This window comes from Saccostrea cucullata, unplaced genomic scaffold (genome assembly GCF_032062105.1).
Source record: "Saccostrea cucullata isolate Sc308-1 unplaced genomic scaffold, CSIRO_AGI_Scuc_v1 ctg4043, whole genome shotgun sequence".
Lineage (NCBI taxonomy): Eukaryota > Metazoa > Mollusca > Bivalvia > Ostreida > Ostreidae > Saccostrea > Saccostrea cuccullata.
In genome coordinates, this window is record NW_026935244.1 from 20418 (window position 1) to 45159 (window position 24742).

The following is a 24742-nucleotide window of genomic DNA, read 5'->3' on the forward strand; positions in this document are numbered from 1 at the left end:
AAGATTTAATATTATGTCACAAGTTAAGAGATGTGGATGGTTCTTAGAATTTTTTCTCCTAAGAACTGGAATATCAAAAAGACTTGGAAAATTTAGTAATATTTCAATGAAAAAACAAATATAGACAAATCACATTAAGTAAAGGTTTATAGGTGAAAACAAATTTCAGAATATGTTAACATGGTGCGAAAAGTGTAATATAAACTTAAGAAAAATATACCAAGACAGGTGAATTTGATTAGGAAAAGCTAAATGGTAAAAATCAGCCTATGTGATATTGCTAATTTTTTGTAATTTTGATCTTCCTCTTAAAATTCACCTGGCTTGGTATATTTTTCTCAAGTTTATATTACACTTTTAGCGCCAAGATAACATATTCTGAAATTTGTTTTCACCTGTAAACCTTTACTGAATGTGATTTGTCTATATTTGTTTTTTTATTGAAATATTACTAATATTTTCCAAGTCTATTTCATTTTCCAGTTCTTTGGAGAATAAATTCTAAGAACCATCCACTTTTCTAAACTTGTGACATGAAATTAAATCTTTTCCAAAGAAAAAATTTGTTTGTATCATCTGTCCTTAAATGTTCTTTCAAGCTACATACATGATTGCTTTATATCTTACATTAATTTATATATTTTTGATATGTTACTGAGACATATTTAGTAACAATACAGTGAATCGTGCGTGCATAACAAAATGGCTACACTTAAGAAAGCCTTCCTAATATTTACGTTGGGAAAGTAATATAAAATGTATCAACTTAATTAATCTTAGAAATATTTGTACTAAAAGATTATTCACCAAATTTGATATTTGTCTGAAATTTATGTCTGGTACACATCTCCATTTCGGCTAATGTCAATGTAAGGAAACGATTTTTTACTGTTAGACATTTTACTTACGCACTGTAGAACCAGTCAAAATTCATGAAATTGATAAAATGATGTTTAAAACTCAACAATATCTTAAATAATGCATGTATTTTATTGTACCTGTGGCAACGCACTTTGAAAAAATTACGCACTTTGAAAAAAAATTTCAAAGTGCGTAAATTTTTTCAAAGTGCGTTAATTTTTGAACACACTCAACGCACTTTGAAAATTTTTTTCAAAGTGCGTTAAGAATGCACATAAACATTTTTTACCATGGAGGCATTTAACGCACTTTGAAAAAAAAGATATGTATGAAAATAAAAATTCTAGACTTAGATTTTAGTTATAGAGGAAATCAAATTGTAATAATTATATCTTTCGAAAAACTTTTTTAAAATTTACAAGAACTCATTTAACCTCATTGAGAACAATTATGAGAAGACGAATAGAAGGTCTCTCATCCCAACTCTTTTTTTCTTAAACATTGTACATAGCCGTCGGTAGCAAATTGAAAGTTGACCCCACAGGTACATGCGTAAGCCCCAGTTTTTAATGCATACATGTACATATCATGTATATCTTTGCAAAATATTTATATGCCTACATGTAACCCCCCTTTCCGGTACTGATGCCTATGCTACACCCAAATATATGTGTTTACATAACTGGTATGACGTTGAAAACTTTCAATAAATTTAAGTTTACATAAAATGCATGCAAACTTGAAAAAAATAAGTACAGTAAAGCATATAAGCGAGAAAGAATTTTCAAAGTATGGAAAAATCAAAATCGCTCACTTTCACATCCTGAAGTGACATCTTCACAGAAGAATTATCAAAAAGATTCAATTATTTATCATACCTAAGATTTGCAGGAATATTGACAAATCCATACACAGTTTTTCAAAGTGCGTTAATATGGTCCATATTAACGCACTTTGAAAAGAAATTTTATTTTTTCAAAGTGCGTTGACTTGGTCCAAAAATTTAACGCACTTTGAAAAATTTTTTCAAAGTGCGTAATTTTTCAAAGTGCGTTGTAACATACCCCCTAAATTTCATTTAATTCAGAGAATTGTAAGTGCATTTTTTCATACCTTTCAGTTGCGCGAACAATAATTGATGTAACGTCGGAGACGGGAATTTCGCCGTAAATGACCAATACTGAGTAACGCCTCATCATAGTTAAAATATTTTAAAACTATTTAAAAGAAAATTTTAATAATTATTTACTACTTTGGATAACATAAAATAAATCATTTTTAATTTAAAGTTAATATGACATCGCGAAACTGCCAATTTCTTTGCTTCATAAAGAGTTAGATATTATAGTACCAACACCGTGCGCAACGAAAATGCCAATGCGCATTGTCCGTCATTTAAAAAGAAAAATGCAGTTAAATACACAATATACTTGTAGTTGATTTCTGGTTGACGACCCACTTCCTTACTCTTGGAATCAACAGAAAAAAAAGAAAATTATGAAAACGGTACGTTATTATGCTGTTCTTAAACAATGGATATAATGATAATTGAAATTAGCTCACTTAATGCCTGACTAGCGGTCCAGAAGCCATGCACTTGGTACTTTTAACATAAAAGCTTAACATAAATTATTCAATATTCAATTTAGTGTCCTTTCAGCCAGTTATAACCGGAACCACATTTCGTCGTCCACTGGGATACGTGTTTATAACACGCTAAGATTGAAGTTAATTCCAATTTCCTATAAATATTTTTAAAAAGTTATATTGATGAACTGGCTGCAGACAAACAACCTTGTAGAGCCTTGTCTCTGTAGAGTTTAATATATAATTGTTTTATTTTTGTTGGCTGTGTTGATTTTATTATAGTTTGTCCTTTAACGATGGAAAATTTTGTGCTTAGGAGTTGGGGGGTGTAAGCAGTAAGTCTCTCATTGACACATTTGCTGAAATTATACATCATACAATGTACAAATTTGTCATACCCGAGACGGGCAGTGTACTATACTCTTCAAAAAAAGAAACGCATAGTAGAATTTTAGTGACACATTGAACATAAAATTATTTAGTAAAATGATGCATTGATAAAACAGAAATGTGGTAAGCAACAGAAATACTATCTAAATGTCATAATTACTCAACCATTTTAAAATTATCATCAGTTTAAGACCATTAAAGATCAATATCTGGTATGCCCCCCGCAGACACAAATGATAGCCACAAATGGCATCAAATGGAAACAAATGTGTGTAATAAAAACTGGATAGGAATACTCTCCCACTCCAAATGTAGAACTTTGGTCAGCTGTTGCAGAGTCTGGGGATGCGATTGTCTTTGGCAAATCATGTCAATCCATTTTGTCCAATGCTGCTTAATTTGGATTAATTCTAGCGATTTAGATGACTGTGGATGAAACAGATTGTTGTTTCTTTGCAAGAATAGTGTGTCAAACGAGCCATATGTGGCTGTGTATTGTGAGATTGCAATACGGCTCTAGGATGCTGCAAAATTGAATGGGTATGTGTAGGTAGAACATGGTTAGAGTACCTTTTTCCATCAAAGGCCATTGAATTCAAACCAAATCAATCTTACTTTCTTATAATACCGTTTTTCATATCATTACACTACCACCACCGACTTTTTTAACGTCCTGGAGGCAGTTACCAGTCTAACATTCATTACAAAGCATTAGCACTCTTAAACTTATAAGAAGCTTTCAGATAGACATTCTGGACTAGTAGGTTAACCAAAATGTTCAGCAGTGATGCTGTGGTCGTACTCTATTGATCTGAGATCTTTGAAGTCGATATTTGGGGTTTTGTGGGGTCGGAACAATGGCATGGATAATCCTCTTGCAATGATTCGAAGTCAACTGAAAACTGTCTTGTTAGATGATCTGTGCAGTTCAGGGATAGCTAATGCTTTAGATGACGTCCTTGCATTACATTAAAACAATTTACGTTATCCTCGGAAGTGATGCTGTGTTGCTGATGTCACACGGAGTCTACCATATTTTTTGCGAAAATTGGGTGTTCCATGTTAATGGTTTATGTTTTATAGGTTAGATATGGTCTGTGTGTAACATTAAAACCTCTTGCAATTGTAGATTGCGGTCCCCCTGCTTCCAGTCTCCCATTTTCTTTTTTGTGCCACGCAACATTCAGATGCAGCATTTTTAGGAAGCGTCATTTTTCAGATAAAACCAGATTCAAAATATCGAGAACCCCCGCTTTTGATAGCTCCTTTGTACCTGAAGGAATTGCATCGGAATTCAACAAATGAAAATTAGATCAAAATTTTGGGGGAAATTTTGCAAAATCAGGTCTTTTTGTCTGTGAGACTTGTAGAATAGCTGTAAAGTTAACAATTGCATTAAAAAATCATGCATTTCACTCGAATACATTGTATCCATACAAAAATAAAAGGTATGACAAAACGTTCATACATTTTTCAGGGCATTGTTCCTACTATGCGTTTCTTTTTTTGAAGAGTATATATGTGCTCGCAAAAATCTCATTCTCGTACAAATTAGTATCTTGAAAATACAGAGCATACATTAATCACTATTCGTGAACATTTTGATTTTTATTTTAAAAAGTAAAGGGCTATCTCGCGAAAAAAAGTTATCGCAAAAATTTGATCAACTGTATCTCTGCAATTACGAGAAAATATTTACATCCACTGAATATTTTCTTCTTTATTTCTTAAGAAAAGCCATTGCGTTCATCACTGCATGAACTACATTAGGCATATCACCTATACAGATTTCTTGATCAGTGCCGTTCCATCAATGAAACGTACAAAGACGTTGGCATCATTAACACAATAATTAATATTTTAAATCCTACTTAAAATGATAATTTAAACAGATATAAATATAAACAATAAAATGTCTTTCTTTGTTTGTTATTACTGGAATGAACGGTCGCAGCTATTGCAGAAAAAATTTACATAACCCGCTTACGCGGGTTATGTATTTTTTCTGCAACAGCTGCTTCCGTTCATTCCAGTAACAACAAACAAAGAAAGCATTTTATTGTTTAAATAAAATCCTCTAGAATCAGTTTACTACAGATTTAAGGACACCAAAGGGCATAAATGTACAATTTAAAAAATATTACACAACAGAATTTTATATATCCAATTTTATGAATAACGAGGCTACTTTCTATTCAGTTTCGATAATCATAGTCAATAACAGTCTTCGTGTTTAATGATCAAATGACCATACAGTTATGCAAGAGTTAAAGACCAAAAGTACGAGTATGTCCATTCTGTGAGAAGAAAAACTACGACGCAAGTTAAGTTGCATTTGCTTAATAACTTACTATATTGACCAACAATTTACGAAATGTTTTTTTTTTGAAGCGAGGTTGTTGCATTTTTGTAACATTGACTTATTTGTCAGTATCCTGTTTCGGCAAAATGGATCGTACTCAGAACATGCTCTTAGAAACAAAATGACTAAGGAGACATATGCACCGTATATAAGAAGGGCAAAATATTAAATGGGTTTCTATCAACTGCAAGATATGTCATTCTCGAGAAAAAAGACTCACGAAACAAGTTGAACAAGGTTTAGAATTTTTTTCTTTCAGATCGACTGATGACTGAGGTATAATAATATAAAAATAAGAAATTATACTAGATACGATCTCGTTGCGAGCAACGAGAGGTCTTCCATCCGATTCTGAAAAACCCGTAAAATCGAGCTGAAAAATTAAAAAAAAATGTACACAAGGGGGTTAAACTCAAGACGCCAACATGAAAATCCACCGCTAAATTTTGCGCTCTTTGGAACACTGTTTCTTCGTCTACTTGTACATACGTCTACAATAGTGCATGTGTCTTAGAATTATGAAAGGCGTGTTACCATTCATATTTTCGCACAAAACGCCACGAGTTAATCTTCGCACCTTTTCTTTGGAATGTTCTATTAAAAAGATGTGATAGCTTAATTAAATTAATAAAAGAAATCCGACTAGTTACACTTTCATGAAAAGGTTGAAATGTTTCGCCAAAAAAAACAAAAAAAAAAAAAAAACAACACACCTCTCCCTACGACGGTCAAGGAATCAGACACCATTTAATATGTTCATTAGGTTGCATCAGATCTTTGAGAAAAAAATACTTGTATAAACTTTATTAAGCGATCGATCTTGTAAAATATGGTTTTCTTATCTTTGTCTTTTCTATAAGTTTAATATGACACAAGTGTGCATGGTAAAAATTCCAGAGGTCACGTTTTACACTTACTATATATATTGTCTCTTGAAAAACTATTACTTATAACCATGATTTCAGATCTGTTTTTCTATTATGCAAAACAAAAGGTTGTAGATATCGTATTTCATTTGTACATGTAGTCTCATCTTTTTTTTTACTTTGAGAACCGGCTAAAACCAATTATATATAGATGACGTTTGAGAACACTCTGGATTAAAACTGAGTTTGACACGGAATTTCAACATAACTACGACGTGTCAATCCAAGTATTCCTTTACATTTCATTTATCTATACATTAATTTCATTCAAGCAAACGCTCGGCTGCATCTATAAACCCCTATTGCGAAATGGCGGACTCTATGTAGGTAGCCACCATTTTGGACCCGCTTAAGATTTTTAAATGTTAATATCTAGAGTTTGGATTTATTAATTTTCAAACAAACTATATATCAAGCATCATTACAAGGGTTTCTATTAACCATGCGAAAAAATCAAAAATATTGAAAAACAAAAAAGTTAGAAAATACGACTTTTTAAATTTGCATCTGGTAACGACAGGAAGTACTGACGACGAACGAGATGTCATGTAAAGAGACAGTCTTTGATTTAACATGTAGAAGCAATTTAAATTTTATTTTTAAACAAACTAAATCATTTAAATCTCACTCTACTTGACCTTTGAGGGATTTCATAATACGTAGTATGATGTTCTCTATCTTCCATAGTTACAGACATAGTCCTCTTTTAACATTTAGATGCAATTGAAATTTTTTGAAAAATTTAAATCGATAAAATCTCACTCTTTTGCCCTTAAAGAATTTCCAGTTACAGTGTGTAATATTGTTTTAAGTTAAAGGGATAGGCCAAAGATCGAAGAGTACAGTCAGCCGCACTGACCGCAAACGTCCTTGATAATGACTTTGACATTCCTGTTAAAACACCTGAGGTCACAGTTTCTTTTTTATTGCATTTACAATTTAAAAAAAAAGATATCGTTGGAAAGCTCTTAAAAAGATCTTTTCAATGGTTTAAAAATTTTTAAAATCGGTCAAGAAATGAAAGAGATATGAATTTTTACAAAAATCAATAGATATCCACCCAAGATCAAAGAGCAGCACCGAAGAGCATGGTCACTTGCAAGTGTCCTTGATAATGACATGTCCTGTCAAAATGAAAGTCTAACTTACCTGAGCCTATATTTCCTTTGTTAGTGGACGTACAATAAAAAGAAAAATATCGTTGGAAAGGTCTTGAAAAGATCTATTTGATGGTGCAAAAACATTTGAAATCGGTCAAAAAATAAAAGAGTAATGGTTTTTTAAAAGAAAATTTCTAATAGTACGCTTGCACTCAAGTGTCCTAACACACCTGAGCGTATATATTGTTTATTATTGTACTCAAACACAAAACAAATAATATTTGGAAAGCTCTTGCCAAGATTTATCTGATGGTATAAAAAAATTAAAATTGTATAAAAAAAATTTTTTTTGAAACATTTAACTTTAAAATTAAAAAAATTAAAACATCTTCTTAAAATTTAAAAAGTCAGGTTAATAATGTCAGGATTACATTCAATCATTCCTGAAAATTTCAAATCTCTATTTTGCGTAGTTTTCTCAGAAAAGGACATACCAGTATTGCAGCAAAACGTCGAAAATACGTCATATTTAGCGAACGGAAATGAATTCATAATTTTTTTTTACACTCCTCTCGCAAGACATTGTTTCCTATCATCTCTGAAAGTTTTATAAAAATCCACCGAATTGTTACTGAGATACCGGTGTAGAAAAAAAATTACCAGCCCCTTGTTGCCCCTAAATGCGTAAGATATGACGTCAACAGTATGATATATACTTGAAGGTCATTAAGAGGAACATTTCTGTTTCAATAATGTATGTTCACAAAATATTGATCGTTTAAGAGTTATAATGCAAATTGTTTTGGACCATTTTTATCCCTAACTTGATGAGTCAGCACTTTTTAATTGATAATTTGAAAGGTCTTGTCATTTTGCACAAATATTGTTCAGTATGTTTTGACAAAATGGCTATACTTTTTAAGATATGATACAAAATGTCTCGAAAATTCACTTCTGATTCGTTTCCTAAATTTCAACCCTTATAGGCTGTTTCCATACTACACATTTTTGGAAAATTTGAAAACCCAGGTGCATTATGGGAACATGTTCTCTATAATCTCTGAAAATTTCAGCATTCTAGCTCAAGCCGTTTTTGAGTTCCATCACAGACAAGGAGGTCCTCTAAATTTTGATCAAAGGGCGATAACTTGCGACCGGAAGTGAATTTTTCAAAATGGAAGTGCCGGTGTCGTATAGTGAGACTTCCCCCATAGTGAGGCTTCCCCCGGAAGGCTCACTATATAGTGAGTCTTCCCCCCGGAAGGCTGGCTATATAGTGAGTCTTCCCCCCGGAAGGCTCCGGGGGGAAGGCTCACTTTATAGCCAGCCTTCCCCCATTCATAGCGAGACTTCCCCCTCTTATTATTGTTTCCGGAACATTGTTTCATTATTTTAAAAAATTCTAACAGTGTTAATTTATGACGAAATTATCTTCCATATATATACATGTATTTATATATTTATTTTATATGCACGAACAGTTTGAATATCGTTTTAACTGTTTGATATCCATTATAACATATGCATGTATATTGAGATGATATAATATATATAATATGTATACCCTTTCCTTTACATGTATTGATAACGAATGATTTTATTAGTTCACGAGTCACTTATATGAAATGTTCTGATTGTTTTCAGTGTTTGAATAAAAAAAGTGATAGCATAGTTTTGTTTGTTTGTTTTTCTGTTTGTGTACAAACATTAGCTATTTACACATTAGATATGGTTCAACCGATTTAATAAAAAATGTAGCGAAAAGAAGAAAAATTTATAGTACTTTAAGACTATGCGAGAAATAAAATGATTGTGCTGGAATGTGAAAAACAAAACATGCATTCCAAATCTCAATTATGATTTTCTTAGTTCCTAACTATATTTATCGAAGGTTCCTTGAACATAAAGTTTAAATCTTTAAGGATAATTTTAAGCATCATTTAATAGATATGCTGAAATGTAAAATTGATGGGAAAATATCTCATTTACTTTATCCATAGGGACGTTTACAATATTAAAGACTTCATAGATCAGTGGTTCGACAAAAATTTACACTACAGCACATAAATCTCAGATTTTTATGGAAGGTCCGTAATGATGGTCCAAAATGAAAAAATCATTGTATGAATTGATGTATGGGTGTGATGAGCAGGGGATGCACACATTTTCATGCAATTTTTTCGGTCATAAATTTAAAAAAAAAAAAGGGGGGTTAAGCCCAATCTATGCATCCGGTTCCTTTGCTAAAATATGCATGACAGTCAGAATTTAATTTAAAGTGTATTAGAACTCAAATCCATCTTATTTGATTTTATAGTGATGTAATTTCATTAATATCACGCAAATTTAATTTCAAAATGAAATACAAATCCTAAAATTACTTCATAAAATTTATAAAATTTAAAAGGTCCCTAAAGCATACAATAAATATTTAATATTGTCAATGTATATAAAATCCAAACCGAAAACCGAAGGGGGAAGACTCACTATGGTCATTATGGGGGGAAGACTCACTATGGTCATTATGGGAGGAAATCTCACTATATAGCCATATTTCCCCCCAGGGGGAAGACTCTCTACATGTATATAGCCAGACTTCCGAGGGGAAGTCTCACTATGGCGGAAGTCTCACTATATGACACCGGTACAAACTTCAGATAAAAACACATAAAGTCTGAAAATTTCAGTCGAATCGATCCAGCCATCTCCGAGAAATCCTCTGCACAAAATCGGTAAGGAAAAAAATAGTAAGAAATGTGAAAAAAGATGCTAAATAGAATAATAGAAGGGTCTTCCGCTGAAGACGGAAGACCCTAATAACAGCATCAAATAAGCAACTTTTTAGGCAAATGTTTTTCTTATAATACTGAATTGAATATGTACATGTCTGTCAACGAATTCAATCCTCTTTGGAATACTGTACAATATATCATAATGATTGCAGATTTATTTTCATTGGCTGATATAAAATATTTCATTCATAAATAGGGATCGATCTGAAACATCCTATTTTTCCCTAATTTTATATGTCATTGTTATTTTTAAAGCGCTTTCCGAGAGTTTTAGAATTTGAAATGTTTAAATATTAATGCAATTTGTAACATTTTGGCATTGTTTAAACCTTGTTCCCGACGCATTCGATGCGTGTTTGATTGGATTAGATTACAGAAGTGAAAATGGTTATGGAAATGTAACAAACATTTATACAAAAAACCCAAAGTCTTGAACGTGGTTAGAACATTGATTTTTAACACGGACATAGATAAATATTTGTTCAAATACAGATTTCTTTTAGGACTATTATATTTTCATTTTAGACATAAGTGCAACATTCTGAGAGAAAGAGTGGCTATATCAAGATTAAGGTATAACAATATGTAGAGCTTGATTTATGAAATTAAGTACATGTTAACATGGTTAACTTGACGAGAAGAATCCCTCTAGAAAAAATACAATGCTAGAACAATCAAGGAATTTCTACGAGGGGATATCAAAAAGTTCGTAGACTGAGGCTATAAAATTAGTACTATGTTGTCTGGGCTTAAAAAATTTATAAGGAACATAAAACGACGAAAAATAAAGAAATGTCAAAAATTTTAACCTTTATACGTTCATTATTTTTCAAATTATTATAAAATAAAAACGACATTATATGATCACCCGTTTAATTTCATGACGCCCGACATTATTTTTTCAATATCCGCTTCTCCTACCTCGTACACTTATTTTGATGAGATTCCATAGAGCTGAGTAAGGACTTCAATCCTTCTTGTATATATAACTTTACAATGTCATGAACAGCGGCTTTCAATGTATATATTATGGCAAATGGATTTATATATTGGAAGAGATCCTCGCTTGATTGTGCCAGCATACTTTGATTTTTGGAGTTCCATACGGCTAAAAAACATGATCAACGTCATTATCTGACGTGATTGATTTTTCAACCCTTGACTACAAATCGCGATCGACATTAAATGTGCATCCCTTTCTCTCTGAATCTATTTTGGCATTAAAAAACAAGTAATCTGGATGCATATTATTTATCTGTACCCAGTTTAAACATTCCTAGGTGTATACCAGTTTTTTCAGGGGCAAAACTTCATATAAAATGTTGGATAAGGAAACCCCTCCCCCTTTTGACGTCATTTTCAAGGCAATATTTGTTTTGATACGCCTATAAAATTTACGATAAAATTTCATAGAACTTTCAAAATGAGCTGAATTAAGGGGATTTTTGGATGTTAAATTTTTATATCAAGATAGTTTTTCTTAGTTACATTTACTCAGGTCGAAAAAACGTCGTTTTCGAGGTTGCGCCGCATGGACATACTATTACTTACAAAAACATTACTAATTTAAAAAAAATAAAGTTTAAGATTTGTGATTTATTCTATAGATAGAAAAGATTATGCATATGATAACTAGATATTTTAAAATCCATTCGTGTACCTAAAGCGGTTTTAATTTAATTGTGCTAGTCCATGATATAGCCCCTCGTAGTTGTGATTTAGTACAACGTCATAAAGAAAGCAAATGAATCTGTTTTTGTGGAAAAAAGAATGAAAAATTTAAACATTTCAACATGTCATTCATTCAAATAGATGTTTTCTAAAAAGTTAAATATATGAAAGCCATATGCTATTATCATTGATAAAACACCTATCATTGTTATGATCACGCGATTTCTATTTGGGAATTATTCTGTATTCATATTTTTAAGTCCTAAAATTTTGTATAATTTAATTTAAAAAAATGAATGTATGACATGCATTATCAGTCAAATCAATGTCTGATAATAATTAAAAAAAGATCGGAATATGAACAAACTTATCTGATTGGTAATCAGCTTTAAACCTAAGTTTATTTTTAAATTTTGACATCATAACCATACCCAAAATTCTCTCCCTTTGATGACAGAGTAGAATATACTATGTTTGTTCCGGTCAAGAGGATGGGAGTTCCATAAACATACAAACAATATTTTAAAAGCCTCTTTGATTTGCTAATCATGTTATTTATGTTCAAACGTCCAAACAAAAGAAACATTTGTATTGAACACGCACTCATCCAGAAGAAACTTACTAGCCAAAAGTAATGAATAACAAGAGGCCCAGGGGCCACATCGCTCACCTGAGCAATTGGCTAGGAAAAAGCACATATGAGATCAGAACTGAAAGTTTACTGAAGGGGGGAGGGGGAGGAGGCTTGAATTTTAACCATTAGGGGTCATGATTTAAACAAACTAGAATCTACACTACCTGAGGATGATTCCCTATAAATATCACTAAGCATGGCTTTGAAGTACTTGAAAAGAAGATTTTAAAAGGTTTCCCTATATATTCCTATGTAAAACTTTGATCGGCCATTAGGCCCCACCCTACCCCCGGGGGTCATGATTTGAACAAACTTGAATTTACACTACCTGAGAATGATTCCACATAAGTTTCATCTTTGCTGGCCCAGTGGTTCTTGAGAAGAAGATTTTTAAAGATTTTTCCTATAAATTCTTATGTAAAACTTTGATCGGCCATTTTGGCCCCGTCCTACCCCCGGGGGTCATGATTTGAACAAACTTGAATCTACACTACCTGAGGATGATTCCCCATGAGTTTTATCTTTTCTGGCCCTGTGGTTCTTGAGAAGAAGATTTTTCAAGATTTTTCCTATATATATTCCTATGTAAAACATTGATCGGCCTTTTTGGCCCCGCCCTACCCCCAAGGGTAACGATTTGAACAAACTTGAATCTACACTACCTGAGGATGATTCCACATGAGTTTCATCTTTCCTGGCCCAGTGGTTCTTGAGAAGATTTTAAAAGATTTTTCATATATATTCATATGTAAAATTTTGATCGGTCATTTTGGCCCCACCCTTCCCCCGGGGGTTATGATTTGAACAAATTTGAATCTACACTACCTGAGGATGATTCCACATGAGTTTCATCTTTCCTGGCCCAGTGGTTCTTGAGAAGAAGATTTTTTAAAAATGCCATTAATTTTTCTCTAATTCATAATTATCTCCCCTTGGAAAAGGGCGTGGCCCTTCATTTGAACAAACTTGAATTCCCTTTACCCAAGGATACTTTGTAGCAAGTTTGGTTGAAATCGGCCCAGTGGTTCTTGAGAAGAAGATGAAAATGTGAAAAATTTACGACAACAACGACAACAACAACGACGACAACGACAGACGACGGACAAATTTTGATCAGACAAGCTCACTTGAGCCTTCAGCTCAGGTGAGCTAAAAAAGCCTAAGATTTTACCCATTCAAGGAAACTCGTTGAGTGGCATGCCAGAAAAAAAAAAAAAAACAAAACAAAAAAACAAAACAAACAAAAAAAAAACTTCAGCATTCAACGACAAACACAGAAACATGTTACATTTTCCGGACAATGTTCGTAATTCTGGTCAAATGATATAAAATGCGAGAGTAATTAAAAGAAAAAATGCCGATAGACACGACATTGCCAAAGATAAATAACCCTCAGATCTGTAATTGTATGGAAGTAGCTTTTACGAATATTGTGCTGTCCAACATTGATAAATAATCATTTTTGCAATTTGCATACTTGAATACTAGTATACTCAGAAATGTAATACTGAACAGAATCAAAATACACATTTAACTCACGTAGACAGTGAAGTTGAGATTTATTGTTGATGAATGTCTCATTCTTGCCAAGTCGAATCATCCGACAAAATAATATTTTCGAGAATGGATAGACAATATCTGTTTCCATATTTCTAAAAGAAATCCAGAAATGTTTCACCAGTGTGAACCAACCTTTATCCAGATTGTCACAACCAAAGCGAAAATGATATTCCACTCGAGATTGACTTCTCTTTAAAAAATTTTAAGGTGTACTAAGAGAGAGCAATGTTCGGTTATGAAAAAGAGAAATAAGTTTTAAGACATATTCTTTCAATTTAAGTTTTGAAGAAATACGAAGAAGGATGTGGAGATAACGAACAGTATTCAATCTCAAAGTCCATTAAACAATATACAAAATCAGAGCAGAGCAAACACGGACCTCCGAAACATCAGAGCTGGGATCAGGTGCCATGGAGGAGTGAGCATCCCCTGCCGACCGGTCACACCCGCCGTGTGCTCGTTGTCATGATCGGGAAATCACGGAAAAAATCTGTCGTCAATTCAGTGCATAAATAATGGACTAACAATTGGTATGAAAAACGTCAGTCAGCATTTGACTCAATGATAAATTGTATTTGCTGACAAGGTCATTGTATCGACCATACAACTTACGAACTAAAACATTAACCTTCATCTCAGATTTCATGTAGTATAATGCATTTTGATAAATACCAATTTGAAAATTCTGAGAAAGTTTAAACATGAAAAATGTTTCGTTATATATTTGAGCTATTCTAAATAAAACTTTTCTGGAATATTCTTTTCTCTTTCCAATCAAAGTATCGCAGTAAATGATAATTGTAGTTTTCACATTCAAAGTGGAATTGATATCTGCATAAACACAATACCCATCCTTATACTAAAAACTGTTTAGGCACTTTACTCTTCGGAACACATTGTCACCCCTACTAATGTTATTGTTATTTAAATTTACATCACGTGGTTTCTCTTGAACTAGTCAAAGGTCATTAGGTTCGCAGTAAAGGAGAGTGTTCACAGCTATAGTCTGTTTTCTGTATACAACTCAGATCTTGACAATATTTTCATCAAATATCCATGGCAGAAAATGGTCAGCCTCATAAGAACAAAAAGAGACAATATAGAAACTCTGATAATCATGATGGTATTGAACGATGCCACACAAGAAGATATATTATGAGAGCATTATCAAATCAGCAATATTTTGGACAATTGTTTTTCTTACGATACTGAATTGAATAATCAATCCTACTTGAAATACTTTTCAATATATCAGAATGATGGTAAATTCATTTTCATGGGCTATAATGAAATAAAGATCAATGGAAATATTACATTTCTTCCTAGTTTCATAATGTCATTGTTCTTTGTTAATAGCGTTCGCTGACAGTTTTGAAATGTTTTCATGCAATTTTAATATGTTGACATTGTTTAAATTTGTTCACCGTGTAGTCAGTGTTTGGTGCACTAGATTTTATAAAAGAAATTAAAAATTGTATGGAATTGTAATACACCTTTTGTAGGAAAATCAAACAGTATCTGTTATTTGGTCTGTGCATGTTGTACTTTATAAAAGACAGAGAGATAAATATTTGTTCAAATACAAATTTCTGGTACAGTTTATTGGAGTGTAGCATTCTGAGAGAAGGGTGGCAACATCAAATAAGAAAGTACAAAAATCGTCAGGATTTGTTTTAATTAAATTTAAAAAGTCAGACGATACACTCCTCATACATCTGTATTGTAAATTTTTAAAATGTTTGAAAAATACTCAAAATTTTAATGATATTTTGATTTTTAATCATTTTCTAATCATCATAAATAAATACAAACTAAACAATTTGATTTTGAAGACTAAGGCTTCCCCCAAAAAAGATTATTTAAGAAACACTACCCTTTGTAACCTTGCACAAATACCTGGTAAGGTACCTCAAAATTTTTGTGGGTATATATATTAAAGTAGTAAAACTTCAGTGACAAATTCTTGGAAAAAAATATATATTACTGAGGAATGTCTCATTTTTCCTCAAGTACATGTTAACTAGACTTTCTTTCAAAACAATATATGACATTATAACGTCAATCCTTCTGAAAAATGCAACGTCGAGACAATCAACGAAATTCTATGTATTTCTGAATAATTTAAAATTACAAAGAAAATAAATGAATCTGTTTTTGTTAAAAAATTGCAATCCATTTTATGTTTTTTTAGTTTAATATATGAAGTCTGCGTCTGCAAATTGACCCCCTCTGAGTTATTTATTTCATTCACATTAAAAAGATAGAATTTTATGTTAAATTTATTAATCTCTTAAAATTTTCATTAATGTTTTTTTCACAATTAAATTTAAAGTAATATAATATCTCTTCATCTCGACTTAAGATATTAGATATTTTGACGACGTATTGTCAATTAACAATGCTAACATGCATTCTTATGTCGACACCAAAGCCTTGTGAGCTTGAGATAGAAGATACCACAGAATCTGATACATTTGTTTTATATTAAGATATTTTACATTAAAAGACGTTAGAGATAATCTAACAACAAGGCTGTATGACAAACCAGATGACTTTAACTATTCAGTTGTCAACTTCCCTTATGTATGCAGCAATATACATTTACCTTTATCATCTGTATACGGGGTTAATATCTCTTTGTTGATTCGACATGCAAAAACATGCTATGCCTTTGAACAATTTTAAAAAGAACAATTGCAAGTTACTGAAACATGAAAATCAAAACTCTCATTTATAGTTATCATCTCGTACGTACTATGGTCGATACAATGACCTTTTCATTGGATGTGACCAGTCGGCAGGGGATGCTCTCTCCTCATCAGCATATGAGCAAACCTTTAATGTTTTGGAGTTCCGAGTTTGTTCTTCTCCAATTTTGTATTGATTAATGGACTTTTGAGCTGGAATACCTGTTCGTTAACAATAAATCTAATATGACGTAGATTAGGGTGATTCGATTGTGACGATCACTGCTGATGTCGTGTTACTAATAATTTCGTCTCATTAGTCAGCCCGCGGGCTGACTAGTTATGGTACGAAGAACTTCCAATGCGCTTGCGTGACCTGGAATTCTGGGAGTGGTTCTGCAGTAAATCACTCCTGCTAATTTTATTTCAGTAAAATCAATGTAGATTATAAACCAACAAATCCCTATTAAACACCAAAGTAATCTGTAAATTTAACTCAAAAAGTAATTTCCCGATGCTTATTTTTGTATAGAAGGTTTCAAACAGTTTACTGGTTCGCAGTAATTTAACTGGTTCGCACCTGATCATGTGTTCTACGCAGCGAAGCATACAGTTGCTACTGTTGGATGAATTTAGTGTTTGACGCGTAAATTGAAGCTCTTTTATAAAATATATTGAAGGTATTTTACTTATGTATTTAAATCTACAGCACAAACATTGGTTTATTAAATATTTTTAGCTTTTCAGTTTTTACTGCTTTTACTTTCGTTTTCACTACAAATCATTTCGATCCCGATGCTAAACAGCGGACAGACTTGTCAAGTCATACAACAGATACTTCGGAAAGAAAACACAACTGGCTAAGCTTGCTCGTTTGTTGCCCCCCGCTGAAACTAGAAAATATCAATTTCAGTCTGTCTGTCCGTCCATCTATAGTTCTGTCTGTCTGTCTGTCTGTAACACTTTCACTTCCCCGCAATATTGCGTGAAGTCTGAGCTTTTGCAGTGAAATTTTACACAACTGATTTCACCTTATATGGCCTTTGGAAGACCCTCTTGATTTTGAGGTCAAAGGTCAAGGTATTAAATTCAGAAATTCTGTCTGTTTAAACACTTGGTTTCGTGCGATATCTCTATAAGCCATTGAGCTTTTGCAATGAAATTTTCTACCACAACTCCCTATGACCATATATATGGCGTAAGGAATACCCCTGGCCAGTGTATTTTGAGGTTCAAACGTCAATGTCATAAATTCATACTTCTGTGTGACTCTGTGTAAAACTTTCATTTCCAGTCAATATCTCAAGAAGGTTTTGAGTTTTTGCAATTAAATGTCATAATCCATAACTCCCTATGGCCCCGCCCTGGAACCCCCCCCCCCCCCCCATCTGCGCATGTTTTTTTTAATCCGTAAATTAGCTTGTTTTTCATAAACTACGACCTGATAATCTAGGTTGTGGCAATCATATTTATGAATTAATAGGTTTATTATATTATAACAGGTCTGATAAATGAATTTGTAGGTCTTAGTAATGTTTGCTTAACTTCAATTCTACTTTTTATGAAAAAAATTTAAGCCAAAATTCAGCTAGTTACTAGTAAGTCAAATGACGAAAGTTAATAAATAAAAAAAGCTTAGGCTATACCGTCAAAGCTTACATGTGACCTGTTTGAATGAACAATAAATGTTTTTTTTATTCTAAAATGTACTAGAAAAAGTACTAGGTAATTTAACAATCCTTTATTTGTATTCTCAAATGAAGGTTCAGTATGGCTGTTTAAGTATCGCAGGGACAAGGGTATTTCCCTTTTCTAAACACCAAGCCAAGAGTGATTCAACCGGCGGCATGATAAACTCTAACAAGGATGATAGTGAAGCTTATTGGGCTCCGTTTTGTTAAAAATGGCATAATGTCCATATATCCCCCCCCCCCTAAAATTTTATAGATCTGATAATGAGATTGTAGGTTTATAAATTCTTTGAATTATGTTACGTGAATTGGAACTTAAATGTTTATACATACTTTCCGTTCTTTTGATTTTAAGACAAAAATGCAAGAATCTGTATGTACGAACGCTTCTGTTCCTATGCAGAAAAAATATTAAGACGATGTTTTGATTTTAGTGCCCAACTCTGCTACTGATTAAAAATTTGTTAACGGCATTTTTTCAGTTCTCTATGATTCTTTAAAACATTATCCTAGAGAAGAAAAATCCACTTGCTGACTCTCTGAGCTTTTTTTAAAAGCTAAACTTGTTTTGTTATTAAAGTAATTTAATGGATCACAAGCAACAATTTGACAAAAAAGTAATTTTCAATAGAGTGCTGATAAAATTATTCAACATTGGCTTTTCGAGTCTTATTCCGACATTAGGAATTTACGACAATTCCCTGGCCGTTTTCCGCCACCATGTTGACAGAGAGACGGTCTCTTTTATTTTCAACGAAAAAACACTTATTCGGTTGTTTTTGTATGCAAGAAGTGTACTGATCTGTGCTGTTTGGTACCTTACAACAACTGTTTAGGCGATTTCATTTCTAGGTACAACCTGCACGACAAGATCAACATGTACATTATGGTTTTCAAGTAAGTACAACGAAACCTTCCGACCGAGCCTTCACTCTATGTTTAGTACGTAATGTCTTCTTGGTAGACGCAATTTATTTATATCATTATGAAAGATTAGCTTGTCGAGTAGATGCAGAAGTATAATCTGATCAATGTATGGTTTTGTCTCATCTCGAAAATGAAGGGGAAAAATCACATGGCTGCTATGAGAGTGCATGGAATGAGTCAATGACACCATTGATGCAGTGAGTTCTTATTCTCGTGATAACAATATTTTGTACTTTTGAAATATGAGATTATGTCTTACCTACAATCTTGATGTAATGATAATTAGGTGACGTGCCGTGTGAAATAACATGATAAAAAGGCTTTTTGGAAAAAAAGAAAAGACAGTTGACCAGTTCTCATATTATTCTTATTTTTTGAAACATTATTGAGGCCCCTGATTCTTGTTTACAGCACACATTCATTTATTAAATTTTGTTCGGAAGTAAATTATAAGAAAGGTCTATAAAATTTAAGAAATTTCTATAAAATTCACATGTAAGTTGAATACTGTCAGATTAGTGATTTGTTATCTCAGTAGGTTTTTAATAACCGCCAAAGTAACAGACTGGAGTTTTCTTCAATAGGCATTCAAAATGTACAACCTGAGTCAACACTTGACAATATAATCCTTTTGATCCAGGTGCATTAAAAAAAACTGTGATGCTGAAAAAATCTGGCTGGGTATGAAAAAAAATATTCTAAATTGATAAAGTTTTCAAATTTTAACAAGAGGCCCACGGGCCTTATTGTCATGTAACAACTTTCCAACAATTGAATTTGATTCGTGTTTTAAACCAGAGGCCATGAAATTCACAATTTTGAAAGAGGCACCAATGTTTATCATGATTATACACTTAGCATGCTTACAGTAGTTACTTAATACCCAGAGGTAGATCAGAGTAACAAAGAGAAAATGCACTTCCACTTCATAACCAGTTATGTACCCCACCCTACAGGGACCACCGACCCCTGGGCCACATATTTTAAAATTCTGGAAATTTTATCATATATTTTATTTCATCATAAATGATTGATTAATACCACAGAGCAGATTTCAAAGCATTAATTTATTTTCAGACTATGTAACCCCCCCCCCCCCCCCGATACCCCTGACCCAGGGGGCATGAAATTTCTTCGATATAAATATTGAAACCTAGATCATTGGCATAATACCAAGGAGCAAAGGTAAAGATTTTCGAAGAATTAATGCATTTTCACTATATAATCAACAGATCCCCGCCCTTACACCAGAACCCCTTACCCTGGGGCCATAAAATTCACAATTTTTGGGCTTTTATAGATGCGTATTACCTGTAACAAGACCTTTTAAGTACACTATGATTTTGGACTTTGTGACCATGACCTTGAAGTTAGACCTAACTTTTCATAAACTTTAACCTTGGTCCTAACATTTGAATGATGAGAGATAAGGATTTCATATCAGACCTGTGTAATGCAAGACCTTTCTAAATACACAATGATTTTTGACCTCATGACCTTGCAGTTTGATCTCCTTTTTAGAAATTAAACACTTCAAATTGGCTATATCTTTTGAATGAGAAGAGATAGGGCTTTCATATTAAACATGTGTATTATCTTGGACAAGACCTTTCTAAATACATTATAAATTTGATCTGGTAACCTTGACATATGACCTATCTTTCGATAAACTTAACCTTGATCATGACTTTTGAACAAGAAGATATAGAGCTTTCATATTAAATCTGTGTATTGATTGTGATAAGACCTTTCTTAATACACTATGATGTTTGATCTTGTGACCTTGTCCTTGAAGTTTGACCTTATTTTCTAAGATGTTCATTTTTCCTTATGGTATTTGATTGAGAAGAGAAATGGCTTTCATATTTGACATGTACATTTCCTGTGACAAGATATTTCCAAGCATGCTATGATTTCTGACTCCATGTCTTGACCTTCAGAATTGACCTTATTTAAAAAAATCAAATTAAGTTATAACTTCTGAATAACAAATGAAAGGCCGTTCATATTTGACACAATATGCCACAAAAATGACATCTCACCCACAAAGACACCAAAAAGGGGGACCACAACTCTTTGAATTTGCTTTTTTATTTATTAAACAAAAATAAACACAATGAAGAAAAAGTTGCTGAAAACTCATAGTCAAATTATATCACATGCTCAATAAGCACCTAATTATACATGTAGTTGATAATTGACAAAATATTTTCATTTTCAATAAATGTGTGTCTTATTGCATCGAATAATATAATTCTATAAACTGGGCTATTTTCATCTTTTTTTTCATCACTTTTAATAAAATGTTCTCTTTCAAATTCGCCCAGACACAGGTGAATTAATAAGAATCTAAGAATTTTTTCATTGTCCTATGAGTTTATGAGAAATGTTTTTTCATTAACTTTTAGCTTGATAAATTTGAAGTTTTCTGAGCGAAAATACTTCCTAAAATGAGTCATTTTGAGAAGAAACTTGTAAAAGATGTAACAAAAAAAAAAACGAAAATTGTCTGCAGCCTAACAGGTGAACACCCAGACTAATGGACATATGGACAGACACTTAACAGAAGGAGGAAAGAACAATTTGGATAGCATAATATACAGGTGTATGAAAATTCTGTTTGCAAAGGTTTCCTAAACAACATTGATGAGTACAGGGTCATAACTGTACTGACATTAAATGACAAGTGATAACAAAAGCTCATTTGAACCTTTAGGATCCAGGTGAGCTAAAAGTTGAAATGTCCAAATATATACAAATAAACAGCTAGACATACATGTACAGTGATATTCCATATACTTAATGTTTGTCTTAAGATGGTTGTATAAATTTATAAATGAAAACAATTAGCAATACAGCTGGCTTAATTTTTAGATCCTAGCAGCTAACCTAGCAGCTATATGGTACATATCTACATGGTCACTACGATCTGAAATTCAGCCCCGTTATTATGTCTCATAAGAACTAGTAATTATGCCTAGAGGTTAAAATGGAACTCCTTGTAAAATGAGTGACACAACAAAAATAGTCAACATATTAAGATAACCTTGGAGATGCTTTGTAGATGAGGCAGGAATATCACTTTCAAAACATTCACATACACAAGTCTTGCTTACACAGGAATGACAAACACAGGGTCTGGCATATTTGTTTGGAAATTGACTTCGGAAGTCCAAGAAACTCTTGCATACTTTGTAGGCCGGATCCACCTCCCCGCTGTCTGGGGAAAGAGGTCCCCCTGTTTCCAGTTCAGTGGGAACCAGAGGTGGGGTAGGCACACCGGGCTTTAAAATGGGCCCTCCTTTGCTCATTTGATTAGTTATTAACGAAAACCCTGGTTCTATGTTTGGGTGTCCTATGGCAATATCAGCACAGCCATAAAACTGTTCCTGATTACCACAGCCTATACATCCTGTATTTGTTTTTGGATCCACTCCCCAACTGTTCCCTGTGTTATATTTCCACTGTAAAACACAAGCACGGCACTTGACACCCTCTGGAAGTTGTAGTTTCAATTTGTACTTCCCAGTGCTTGTAACAGGGTATCTGGTACTTTTGGACTCAATGATGGTTAATAAAAAGTCATCCAGACACTCTTGAGGGATCATTTTTTTGGGATCGTCATTTGGACAGAGTTTGAATTCCATATGGCCTTTGTGAGCAGCTGTTATTTCTACTGTAACTGGCATGATGGCACCAACACTTGTAGAATGAACAATGATTCCATTAGCATATTTTCCCCCTGGTTCATTGTCATGAGGCCCTTGAAATGGGTCGCCACAAACCCCACATCTTCCATTGTTCATCTCATACTGGATCTGTAGCAGAAAGGAACATATATCTACTAGTTGAAATCATTTAAAGGTAAAAAGTGAAGAAGCTTATCTGTATACCGTATAAGTGGAAATTTTATCGAGAAGCAATATTAGCGATTTGATTTTAAAAATTGGTATTTTATTTTAAGCAAGATGTAATTTTAGTGATTTCAAAAGGCTCACTAAATAAGCTATTGCAAATGAAACGCAATTAATTTTTAGCGATATTCAATTTAAGCGATCTCAACACCCTCGCCTTATAATGCCAAAATTAAATCCTAGCTAAAAATTCTGCTTATACGGTATATGAGATAGAAAATGGTGACTGGTTAACCAAAGATAGTATTCTATAACAAATCTGTATATTTGGATGCAATTTTATAAAAAAAAAATTCAAAATTAAAATCTCTTTGAAATGCAGAAAAAAACAAACTATTGTTCTTGAAAAGATAAGGTTTTGAAATAGTAAATTAAGGTTCACCTAGCCCCAAGACCACATTACATTGTAATCTTCTTTTAGAAAAATGAGCAGACATTTAGAGAATATAAACCCATGAAAGTACTCGTAGCATATTATTGATATTCCCTACCTGTACCCCTCCACAGTAGAGCTGGTTATCGTTGTAGTTGGGGGGATTTCTGTATCCATAACGCCACATACTGGACCTGCTGGGGGGGTCAATCAGACGGCCGTGTCCCTCCACCAGCCCCCTCAGAGAGGGCATCAGAAGAGTGACCAAGTTAATGCCAATCACCAAGTCCATCCTAAATCTGGTCTAAAACAAACAGTATCAAGCTTCAAATAATAAACATAAAAAGTTACAATATAGCCAGATTACAAGCAACGCCTACCATTCTAAACTAGTGCTAATTGTAACGGGAACCGTTACAGATGTTCCCCAAACGCTCCCCAACTCCCTTTCGGTGCCATATTCCCTGGAAGCTTCATTAAATAAGACAAACTCTGTGCATTTTTGACTTTAACAACGTTTTTTCAGAAGGATACCAATTATATTCAATTTTTAGCATTGCACCCAAGCGCATGTGAATGCATGTGCGTTATGACCATATCATCTTGTCTAAACTATTTATATATTTTAATATACTATATATTAAAGCATTCAGTCCAAAAGTAATAAAAATCACTCATTCAAGAGTATTTTTAAATATACTCGTTTCAAATGCACGCACGTGCGTGCACGTGCATGATGATCATACCTTCTTGTAGGAGTCCCTTACATCTATCTATGTTCTAAATCCCATCCTGTTTGGTTGAAAAACAAGGGAGTTATAGCCATTTAAAGTTTCAGCCAATCAGCTTGCAGCAAACGTGCATGCGCGTGATTTCATGATTTTTTTTTTTTCTATATCATTTCGTAGGATATCCTAATGCATGACTATATTTTAAATTTCAAAAAATTTCGTCAAAAAACAAAGGAGCAATAGCCATTTAAAGTTTCAGCCAATCAGATTGCAGCGCACGTGCATGCGCGTGATTTCATGATTTTTTTTCTATATCATTTTGTAGGATATCCTAATGCATGACTATATTTTAAATTTCAAAGAATTTCGTCAAAAAACAAAGGAGTTATAGCCATTTAAAGTTTCAGCCAATCAGCTTGCAGCAAACGTGCATGCGCGTGATTTCATGATTTTTTTTTCTATATCATTTCGTAGGATATCCTAATGCATGACTATATTTTAAATTTCAAAAAATTTCGTCAAAAAACAAAGGAGAA

General features: G+C 33.0%; 1 protein-coding gene across 1 annotated transcript; it reads right to left on the bottom strand.

Annotated features, from left to right (window-relative positions):
* Window positions 1-21255: 21255 nt before the first annotated feature.
* Window positions 21256-23861, bottom strand: LOC134242306 (uncharacterized). Its single transcript, XM_062724388.1, has 2 exons — window positions 23594-23861; window positions 21256-23006 (listed from the first exon to the last, which is right to left on the bottom strand). The coding sequence occupies exons 1-2, from the start codon at window positions 23765-23767 to the stop codon at window positions 22173-22175; spliced, it is 1008 nt and encodes a 335-aa protein (XP_062580372.1). The 5' UTR covers window positions 23768-23861; the 3' UTR covers window positions 21256-22172.
* Window positions 23862-24742: the final 881 nt, after the last annotated feature.

Excerpts from the sequence above, each read along its gene's own strand:
- LOC134242306 (XM_062724388.1), bottom strand. The coding sequence starts at position 23,767 with ATGGACTTGGTGATTGGCATTAACTTGGTCACTCTTCTGATGCCCTCT. Across the intron at positions 23,007-23,593 it reads TCTACTGTGGAGGGGTACAG|ATCCAGTATGAGATGAACAA; the intron begins GTAGGGAATATC and ends TTTCTGCTACAG.